We start from the raw sequence: 12,059 nt of genomic DNA, 5'->3' as shown, positions 1-12,059 counted from the left end.
ATAAATTACTAAAGTTAAAATAGTATGTGACAAATGATTCATTTTCGTCTTCCTTATTAATATTTTCAGACGTAGAACGACAAGAGGAACCAATTGACATATGTGAAAAAAAATACCCGGTTTGAAATAAAAAAGATTGCAACCATAAAAGAAATATGACTTGACACGTTTGATTTGACCATCATACTAGTATACAGGAGGGTGTTTCATAATGTATAGAATTTACGTCAACTAGGGGCTTCAACAAGAGATACAAGAACCATATAAAAAATTCATATAAATATGTGACCTATTTGACCCTGTTTCCAAGCTATAGACAGTTTGTACTGCAACAACATGCAGCTGTTTACCTTTACAGGAAGTGCTCAAGGTAGCCATTATTTTTCTGAACACCATCCAACAGTTGTCATGTTTCGTACCTTGTCAACCTTTCAAAATGATCAAAAAGGTATTGAGTTCGGTATACAGGAAATGGAATTGTTTAGAAAAATCAATTACTCCGTCTTAATTAGTTACAAAATGGGTTTCTTCTTATCTTTTTGGTATCCTTTTACCAAAATTGTTTATACCATTTGTAGCGACGGGATCGATACCAATACTATTTATGATATTCAATCGATTCAATATTTATTTAAAAGTAATATTAACTTCTTACTCTTGTTTCATTATTAGTACATTCTTCAACTTTAGTTACAGCAGGAGTTTATTTATTTCCGATTCAAACTTCGCGCCCCTAAAGTTCATGTTACACGATATTATGCAACACATAATGAGTAGCTTGTTGATCGATATGGAACTATAGTTTATATAAAACAATAATTGAAAAATAGCTGTTTTGAAATTATTGAATTCTATATTTATTTATTCTGTTTATTTACTTGTATACTTTGAATTTGTTACACGACCAACTGTTTATTCCATTCACATGCAACAATATGAAATTTTGTATTACCCCAGTACATTACCAATAAATGAAAATGTTATTGTAATGCAAATATTTTTTTCATTTTTTTTATACAAAATTAAGATTTAATGGGAAAAAATGATGTCGATCCTGCCAGGATTCGAACCTGGAATCTTCTGATCCGTAGTCAGACGCGTTATCCGTTGCGCCACAGGACCGTATTATTACAGAGTCCTATTTTTAACTTCATATATGTATAGATGTACTATTCTTTTTTATTTTTATTCATAATTTGTTTATAACATTGTTTGTGGTATTTTCAAAGTGATGAAAAAGATCATTTTTCAAGACATGCTCCCTTAATTTTTCACACAAATGTAAATCATATAAATATCAATAACACATTGTATATGCATATGTATAATGCAGGCATGGCAAACCTATGGCACCTATGAAAATTTTTGTGGCATGTGAACCATTTACCGATGATGTCATTTCATACGATTATGAATTATTCGGATTTTTTTTAATTCTTACAATAAGTACAAGTAAATTTTATTTTCTGAAATAAATTTTATAAAAGATAATTGAAGAAATTGAATGACTGATGAATTTATTTAGACCTGTGTATTATTAAAAGTGACGAAATACGAACCTGATGTAATGCATTTGACATCCAATGTACAGCAGCAAAAATCTCAATAAATAATTAATATTGATTTTTATACGACAAAGTTTATGACAAGTTATCAATTCATATTTACGAAATGCTATATTAATTTTCAAATGTGTCGCAATCAAATTCTGCAATATGTTATTAATTTTTTATGATATTCTTTCCGTATTAAAACTCAATAAATCTATTTATAAATTTTAGGCACGCGCACATAAAAAGATTCGCCACCACTGGTATAGTCTGTGTGTATGTATATATATATATATATTTAATTCTGTTTATGCGATCAATTCACATCTGTATACAGTATACGACAGACCTTTATGGGGAGCATGTTTAGTCTCGCAGAGCGTATTCTTCGTGATGACCAGTGAAGCTGTGAGTTGCGCAATCTGATGTAACCTCTAATGCAGAACTTGCATTATTCAATATCTTCTTTGTAAGTTTAATAACCTTATTATTAAATTATAACTCTCTCAATCGTTATTATATAATTATAATCATAATTCTTTAAATGTTTCATTTTATTTATAATCATGCTTAACACGATAACCGGCACATATTTTATTGAAAGTGTTTCCTAGCTAGATAGTGACTAATGACAAAAGAACAATTAACTTTTGTCACGCCCAGGGAAAAAGCATTTTCAAATAACGAGTTACTAATTTGTCTTCGCTGATTAACAGGTTGAGTATTTAGAACAATTAACAAAACTTATCGTGCTTCATAAGATGTATTTTATTTATCTATTTATTAATAAAATTTTGGCTAACAGACAAAACTTGTTCGACATCTTTTCTATTAAAATACTTATTAAAGTTGTAAGATGATTTACCAGTGAAACAACCAAACTACGCTTCAGTCTTCTGCGCTGCTGTTGAGATAAGCCAGCGCTCCAAGGGGGTCGCTTTATAATGTGTGTGACGAGGGCACGTGAGGTAGAGCGGCCACGCTGATTGGTCAAGCTATAAACGGCCTCGCCGCTCATTGGTGGTGGTTCCTGGGTCTTATCGGATCATATGCTATGTAGTGTTGCCATAGTGCGCTGTTGGGTCTACTAATGTTTCAGTTTTCAAGGCTACGTCGAATTGAATTGAAGTCGGAGCTTTACAGTTCGCATTTTTGCAGTTTTGTTTGTGTTGGCCGGTAATGTGAATTTTAGTTATAACCGATAAACTGGTGATACAGTCAGTGTAGTAGGGATACATGACGTGTCCATTAACACTGGAATTACGTCATTCGATGTATCATTGGCTATTTATAGCATCAACACTGTGCGGCCATTTGCAGGCCCAAATAATGTCCTTCTTTTGACTGTTTTGTAAAAATACAAAATATTTGTGATTTTCGCTGGTTATAACAAAAAATGTATGTACTTCAGATTATATTTAACACTTCGATTTCGCTGAGTTTAAATACTTTCAAATAATTAAATAATTTTCTGCTTTAAAATACATTTTAACAAAAATTAGTTTACAAATGTATTATTACTTTAGGAAAATATTATTCTATAAAATAATGTTAACTGTATGAATATCCTTTCGAAAAAGTATTTAATTTTAAATGTAATAGTAATATTTATGAAAATTTGACATTCGTATGTTCGGATTTCTGTTACATTTTTGTGACTTTTACAGTTATTTTCTTTTTTAAATAAACGATTCAAATCACGAAATTAAATATTTTTCTAATCATTTCTACATATTACTTTTTTTTAATTTATTGTGTCTAAGATTTTACTTCATTTTTGTTTGCGCCGGGTTGCTTTTTAAGTTTACACTCTTAACTTTACTTTTAAGTTACACTCTTATTTTGTTGATTAGTCTAACTTTTACATTATGACAGTTGTTATTTCTGATTGTGACTATAATTGGTATCTGACACAACTACGTTGCACTTTCTTAATATCTTTTATTTCATAATGTAGAAATTTGAAAACATTTGAAAACAGTGTTTTGTTTTCATATTCGCTGGTTATGTACATATGTATACTATGGATGAATTTTCCCAAAGATTCTATATCCTGCTAATGTATTCGTAAAACCTACACGTACTACGTAAAAATCTGTTCAAATGATTAATTTTTTTAATAATATTTTATTAGTATTTACATTATATACTATTATTCCTTTATGCAACGTACAGTTCTACTTCAGAAATTACATCGTCCATTCTGTTTAAGAGAATATGCCTACCGTCTGATTAAAGCCATCACTACATGTACAGTTATTAAAAATAATGTATCTTAAATATTACATGAAAAAGTACTCGCTTATTTTCGACGTATGTATGAAGAAGAAACGCAACATCAACGTTATAGAGACATCGAATATTTTTATTTACAGGGGTCAATGACCATTAAGAGATGGCGCCACGCGTGCAGACGGACTACCACAGCGGAGAAGAACCAACCAGATACTCGCTGAGGGCACTGAAACGCAGCGGAAAATCTTTTCTACGGTCGTACAATATCAATGCCTCGACGATAAACAGAAAGGAAGATTTCTTCCATTACTTGGGGCTTCAAATGAAAAGATCTCAGTGGGAATATATACCGTCGGATAGTGTTCACAGTACAAAAAAACTTAATATTCCCAATGGGTTGAAGTTACGTAACTGTAGTGTTGTCGTCCTGGGGACAATGTGTAAAATATGTGGAAAATATTTTAAGTGCGAAACGGACATGAACGTACACGTGGCATGGAAGCACAACGAGGATTCTACAACGAGTGCCGTCGTCACGAAAGAAACTCAGGACAATAGTGAAGCATGTCAGGTATTTACAAATTCTTCTTGCAACTACACGAACAAGAGTCCTGGAACAAAGTTGCCCGACAAATTACGTTTAATTTTAAGGATAGGCAACGAAATTGTCACCGACACTACCGTAAAGCGTAAGCATCTAAAATTGCATAAATCAACGAACACGGCTACACAAACCGAACCGGCCGGCCCTGCAGAATTAATTGTAGAAAATTGTTCTGACAAAAGTATCGATCACTCTGTATCCGGTAATAGTCCTTGCCAGTGTTGTGTCGCGACCATGCATGTAGCAAACAGTAGCAATCAATATTTAGCTGATTACATTGTAGCAAATAACGCAACTGAATACGAAGAAAGCAAGGGGCGAGAAGAAAGTGCCAGTGTGGATGGGCTCACGGAATCGTTCCAGACGTCTATGTGTGAAAAAGAGAATGCTATTCGTGACGGTTTACCGGACTCGATACCATTAAAATCCGATGTGACGATAATCGAAAATAACTCAACTGAACACACGGATACAAAAACGTTGTTTTCTCATAAAAATATTAATTCTACCCAACCATCGCCGAATGTAAACACATTGTCGGTACCGAGTGACATATCAAAACCTAATATGGGCACTACCAAAATAGCTGATAATACAAGTGAAACTGTCCAGTCATCTTCGAAAAATACCGACAAAAACTACAAACAAAAAGGCAGTCCGAGCGAGAGGCAGTCGGCGAAAGTAACGAGTACAGTGAAACTGATAATGCCTGTAATATTCCCAATAATCATGCCGAACAATGTGATTTCCCCAACGAAAACCATGGAACATCGATGCTCAACACCGCCACAACAACAACAACAACAAGAACACACGAGAGTGTCCACTGTCGAGAACCAAAATTCCGACGATGAAGTGCAAGAGGTTCTGCGGATCGTTAGAGGGAGCAGCAGCACCGAAGATATTAATCAAGAATCACCGAATCGTTACGAGCAGGAAATGTTGGCGCGGGACGCAATCAGAGACATGTTACGAATGGAACAACTGGGCTGGCATTTATTGGAAACAGAAAACGTTGAGTTGAAGAAGAAACGAAAACGGACCGGTGGAAAATTCGACGTCAGGAGCAGCGTCGCGGACATGACCGCGAAGAAGCGAACAAAGGTCGCCGGTTCCGATAACAATAATACTACCGTTAGAAATATGATGAACGGGAGGGGCGTTTCGAACGTCTCGAAAGAGCTATTCGCGAAGGTGCAAAAGCCTTGCTGCGACAAAGTGCTGCCTGTGCCGGAGAACGCGAAAGAGAATTTGCTGGTGTGCAACGGGAATATCAGTATTCTGCCGGAGACGTTGCTGCGCTACTACGGTATCAGTTACTACAACGAGGTGTTCGAGATAAACAATAACATGGAGACAACGGTTCAGGGACCTGTTAGTCGGCTGCTTGTCTCGTGTTCCGGCATAGCGGAGAATAAGAGTAATAAACCAACTGTAATAGATCTAGTCAACGACACCGATGAATAGCTTGTGTACAAAACAGTACAGACTGATGAACGGTTAGCAGCAATAATACGGAAACGTTTTTGCATTGCAAAGTGCAATGTTATTGATCCTTACTGTGTAAACGTGTGTACGGTACCTTAATGTGCAAACGTTGGGTGTTCATGTCCAATGGGGCTTTTCCAGTGGGTAATAGTTTCTAAAAAACTCTAAACTATAATACTTTCAAGCATTCTAAATTAAAATATTCGGTAGCTTTTAAAGACCCATGTTTTTTACACCTTAAGAGTTAATTTATTTTGAAGTAATAACTCGATTTACGAATGAAGTATACGACCTGGATAATCGCTTTTGGGTAGGAAGCTGATTCCGAATTTAAGATTCTAGGGAGATTAAACATATCGAAGCTTTGGCTTCATTTTATTAGAGGCAGCAGTGGTTCTCAATTGCCTCGGTACCTGGTATCCCAAGTGCCATCCTTATTTGTGTGCTTTCTCGTTGGCCTATATGCGATACACTCATAACTAATTCTACTAGTTTCAATTTAGTCTCTCAAAAGTTAAACGAGAATATGTTTAATTTAAGATATATCGCGTGATACATTTGTATTGGATATTAGAAAATTTTATTTGTTGTTATTGGTAATAGAAGATTATAGCAAAGTAATAGAAATTGAGGAAAAATGGAAGAAGTATTTTTAAAGATTCAATATATATAATTGAACTTCTTTAGACTCGTTGTTTGCAATATTCTACAACAGTTTTTACCAAAAAGTGTTAATTAATGATTCTTATTGTAAGAACATCGTTTATAACGTTACATTATACATACATATGTATACATATGTATATGTCCCTGGATGGTGTTGTACCGCCACATCGTGTAGATTAATAGACACTGCTATACAGCGATGAAGTAGCCAACCACGTCTCGAAATTGGCAGTAGGAGTAAAGTTTCCGATTTCGAAACACCTAAATCGTTGTTCTGAACTAATACAGTATTTATATTTCTACACAGACATGTTACGAGCTCGAAACAGTTTTTCTCAAATAAAGGTGATATTTTGTTTTGCATTGATACTCCTTGCTTAAGTATACTGAATTCATATGTAACTTTTTTTTATTAAAATATGTGTTAGTACAATAATTTTTACACCTACATTTAGGTAACCATTAAATGTGTTTTTGTTTTTGTTAACAACAATATCTTAATGTGGTATACTTCCAGACAAAAATAAATAACTCCGACGGCAGTTGTTTACGAGTTAACGACATAATATGTAATTCATGGCATTTGATTGTTTTATGTATTATAATGTTATGTTATACTGCACGGTGATATACAAGTATTATTGTTATAAAACTTAATGAAACGTCATTTATTTAGTGTTAATCAGTAAGTGAGTTTTTGCGTTTATAAGCGGTATGTCGCTTCACGTGTATTTGGAGACAATTTTTCATTGTTACCAGTACGCTTGATATTAAAATGTGGTACCTACATAATTCTTCATACGGCCGACACTTAAGCGTGAACAATGTGTTTTGTACAGATATTACTTATTGCGAATGAGTAACGTTAAATATTCATGTATGTGTTATTTATATGCAGAGTATGTGCGTATATGTGAAGTATCTCGTATATGTATAGTTTTTCACTTTTATACCTTTTTGTAATAAATGTTCTTTAAAAAAAAATCGTTAGTTTTGTTTCCCTTTTTATTTATGTATGTCAGCGGGTGATTGATAGATTTTGTCCAACGGAAGTGTTTTTGTTATTTCAGAGAACAAAAAAAAAATTTCATACTTTTCAAGGGGACAATTAGTATGGTGGTAATAATTTTATTATGAATTGTGGCATAAAGAATGTCTGAAAATCAACGACATTTTTTTAATAAAACGTTTTCCATTTTTACAGTTCAATTCCATACAGTGATTAGTTCTAAGGAAAAAAAATAATTCTCATTTTCTACACGATGTTCACAAAGCTTATCTTGCAATTATAGTCCCAGCTGTCGAAGTCGATACATGGAAAGAAAATAGAGAGCGTCAAATTCATGATTCTCAATGTTTTCATTATTTTTCGAAGAAATTATGTGTACAGATTAATTAAACATACAGTAGACTCTAAATTTTATGCCACTTTCGGGGCTGTAGGAGAGTAAAATGGCATGAAATGTCGAGCCCCCTCCATGCTAAGTTCTGTCCCATGGCGTGGGCCTCGGCGCCTGCGCAAAAGCTGGATCGTGCTGGTGCGCCGGCGTACGCAACACGGTGGGAGAGCGAACGTGTGTGCGTGAAACTACTGGTGAAGGGGAAGTGACTCATGTGGCATTATTTTCAGTGGCATTAAAGTTAGAGTCTACTGTATTTGAAATACAGTAAAACTTGGATTAGTACTTCAAACGGTCTACGTATGCGTAAGCAAGTAAGCACCTTGTGTTTATCCCCACCACTGGGGGGGGGGGAGTCCTGGACTAATCAAGCATACAATGTAATTACGTCAGCGAATTCCGAGTAGTGATGGGTAACCGAGCCGCTCGAGCTGCTCACGAGCAAAACGACCGCAACCTGGCGGAGGGGAGGGGGGTTACAATGTAACACACAGAACGAATCACCCATGAATAAAAATTTAAACTTTTATTCCTTTCAGTGTACGTTCTTGAAAATGTTATGAATAAATTTAGGAGATTCTCCTGATGAAAATAAGTCCAAACCTGACATAAATCGGGCTATATTTAATAACCTACAATTCGTCCAATCAATTATGCCACCTTTCCCTTAATGTCGCGATACGAATTGTATGTTCTTAAAAACTTCATTCCCAATTTTCGGGCACTAATACAAGTTTTACAATAACCATTCACCTCTATACTATGTTATACGCATTGTACTGCTATCACTATATTTATTTGAGTATATGCTGCTAAAATTCGTCCTCTCATACTTGAATGTTGAATACTTACAAAACTATTGATTTCAGAGCAATCATACCGTATCATATTTCTTTGCAGAAGTTATCAGTTTACAGAATGTTATCATAAAAATGTAGTCATACTATTAAAACAATAACATTGACCGTTAGATATTTGCTACACTTTCTCTTACAACGGAACTATTAGGTTGTTAGGAAAATAATGGCCGATCTTCAGTCACACGTTTATTGCTATAATTCTGTACAGTTTATACATTTGTATGAAAATATCATCTACTATAGTCCGTTTCAATGCTATAACATGTAATCTTTTATTTCGTTATGAAAAAAACGTTGAATAAATTCTATACACTATGCAGCTATGGCATAGTAAATAATAACCTTAGTATGTTGAAGCGTCCATTTATTTTCCACTACCCTACTATTATCACTATACAGTAAACTCCCTCTTATCCGGTCCCGCCTTAGGCTCGGCGCACACGAGCGGCACGCGTTATTTTGCAGTCGCGTCGATTTGACGCCGCGTTCTGACAGTACGTTTATTTATATAAAGATGGAGCAATTGACACGTGACGCAGGTTTCGACGGCAGCATTGCGTCCTGTTTGCGTCAATTTTGCACCTGCAGCATACGAGCGGTCAAATAATCTTACGAATTAGTAAGTAAGAAGTATTTAATACTATGTTTTCTGATTTAAGAGAAGATGAGGTCAAATTTTGTAACTACTTAGAATGGGTATGAAATCGTTCGATGAACTATATATAAAAATAAATAAAAACGTTTTTTAAATAATAGAAGGTTAATGAACTTATAATAAACGAAGGAATTATTAATAATTAACAAACAAGGTATCAAGATATATAAAACAGAAATGAAAAGAATAAATGAAGAAGTAAAATACTAAACTTAAACTCTTTTTCTGTTTTTTAAATAACATTGAAAACTATTTTCACTTGTTTTTTAAAATAGAAAAAATGTGAGAGGAAAGTACTGTTTGATTGAAAGGGACAAATACTGTGATAGGCAAACAATTTTTCTCAAAGTCATGTTTTTCGAAATCTCAAAGTCATCGATGTTTTTTTAAACGGGAATACATATTTATATCATCGGGGGATAATAGTTGAGGTTAAGACCAATGTATTGACCTAAATAGTATGACCGTTGTGTGATTTTCAGTACGAAAAATTTCCAAATGTATGAGAGTAGACTTAAACAATAAAATAATTATTTAAATCTACTCCTATCCACTCGTGGGCTTTTCGTAGCCAAGGTCACATGAAGGTCATACTATTGGGATGTCCTATAAGTCCTTGCCTGGTTCGTTGTTTTTCGAACGTTTTCGTCTTTAAATAGAAGCAGGCCTGAGAAGTTTCCAGAATCTGCGAATATGTGCACGAAACTTTCCGCGTAATGGATATAACTTGGCGCGGGCGTAACAGGGAGATTAAGAGAGAACGAAAATGGAGTAACGTCAACTGCGAGCTATTGTGTTGTATGAGCGCCGGCTTAACACCTCTTCAACGGAGACGGTTAAGAAGATCAACGCTGCATTCGGGCCAAGTACTAATAGCGATCGGACGATAAGCTTCTAGTATCAGTGCCTCGATGGGGGTGATACAAGGTGTGAAAACCAACCCCACTCTGGCCGGCCAACTACCTTCGACAAAGACGCTCTACGCAGCGAACTCGAGCTGCGCCCGGATTTTAGCACGCGAGATTTGAAGAATGCTCTTCGGCAAACCCGTACAACCATCGATCACCACCTTAATTCGATGGGCTACTGCAAAGTGATGCGATGGACGCCTCACGCGTTGACCGATCATGACCGGGCCGCTCGTGTCAGCATTTGTCAAAGTTTGTTGCCCCGCTAGCACCGGCAGGACTTTCTTAAGGATATTATCATTGGAGATGAAAACTGGGTACGCTACGAAAATGACACACGCCACGTCTTTTGGCTTCCTCACGGCGAAGTCCTGCCAGCCCAGCCCGATTCACACAGTTGGAAGTTGATGCTGTCGGTCTTTTGGGACTCGCAGCTAACCAGACTGTGCTGCTATTCGAAGCAGCAGAAATACCTCAGGCGAATAAACGTAGAGGACTAGCCTGTATGTTGTAATGAAAAAACTACTTACAGAAAAATATAAGACGAATGACGCCCATAAAAGTATAATAAATTGATACTTATTTTAAGTTTAGTAAACGAGCAATTAAGGAATTTTATGTAGAAACCATACTATTGGAAAAAGAAATTATAGTACAATGAAATAGGAATGTTATTTTAAAGAAGCAACTATAGATGTTACGGACTTGAAGAAGCATGATACATAATACGGCCAAGAATAATCGAACTCAGGAACGATGGAACATGACAGAATGTATATTTTACGAGATGGTACTCCCCTTCTTAAGTTCCTCTATGCCTTAAGCCGCGTCCCCAACGAGGCGGCATTTGCCAGACGACACAGATTCTGAGTCGACTTTTGCCAGGCGGCATTTGCCAGTCGGGACGCATAGTACTCCCGAACAGTTCATTCGATCGACTTGTTCAATATTTGTGGCACGACTGCATTTCATTGCATTTGTTTAAAACATACATGCCGTCAAAGTTTGCAATTTTTGCCTACTTTCGTAAATGTATAATAAATAAAGGCCAGAAAGTTTGTTTTATAATATCTTCTTTGCATTCCTTTAAAAAAAATGTCTAAATGTCACCTTTTTCGGGCCGCTAAAAGGGAAAGGGGCCTCAAGAAAACCAAGAAAAGAAAATAAATACTAAACACATATATTGATAATGGAACAAATTCTAAAGAGTGTCGTAAGTTTAGATTTTTCGAGATTCCTCTTCAGTAACGAGAATACGTAGTATTGGAATTTAGCTTAACAGTATTTTTTCGATTGAAAGAAGACAACAGTGTCTTAAACTTTCATTAAGGTGTTTATTTTACATTAGGGTTCGACTTTAAGGGGTGAAACCCCTCGAAATTTCGATCCGAATTTTTTTGTAATAAACAAATTATATTTTGGACAATTTGTTAGCACTATATTATTCTACATAAAAAACCGCAAACCTCGTCCATTGTAAGTTTTCATGTACCTACTCTGGTTTTCAAGATAGTACTTTCGGGTTGAAACTTCGAGGGATGGTTTCACCCCTTAAAGTTGCGTCTCAGCGGATAAAAAAAATACGTATCCCTTATTTTTGACTGCTTAACAGACATACGAAATTTCATCAAAATCGGAGGGGGAAACTTCCGTGCCTTCCCATGTGAGTGTTCCAAAACAAAACAAAGGGTTA

General features: G+C 35.5%; 1 protein-coding gene and 1 non-coding gene across 2 annotated transcripts; one reads left to right on the top strand and one right to left on the bottom strand.

Moving 5' to 3' along the window:
- Positions 1-1,049: 1,049 nt before the first annotated feature.
- Positions 1,050-1,122, bottom strand: Trnar-acg. Its single transcript has one exon. It is a non-coding gene; the product is annotated as a tRNA-Arg (tRNA).
- A 2,823-nt stretch (positions 1,123-3,945) lies between these two features.
- On the top strand, positions 3,946-5,856 carry LOC107193744. The gene has a single exon (XM_015583247.1). It carries the CDS (start codon positions 3,946-3,948, stop codon positions 5,854-5,856), a length of 1,911 nt encoding a protein of 636 aa, XP_015438733.1.
- Positions 5,857-12,059: the final 6,203 nt, after the last annotated feature.

Source organism: Dufourea novaeangliae, unplaced genomic scaffold, assembly GCF_001272555.1.
Source record: "Dufourea novaeangliae isolate 0120121106 unplaced genomic scaffold, ASM127255v1 scaffold24, whole genome shotgun sequence".
NCBI classification, from domain to species: domain Eukaryota; kingdom Metazoa; phylum Arthropoda; class Insecta; order Hymenoptera; family Halictidae; genus Dufourea; species Dufourea novaeangliae.
This window is presented reverse-complemented; position numbering and strand designations above follow the sequence as displayed.

Coding starts and splice junctions, on each gene's coding strand:
- LOC107193744 (XM_015583247.1), top strand. CDS start 3,946: ATGGCGCCACGCGTGCAGACGGACTACCACAGCGGAGAAGAACCAACC.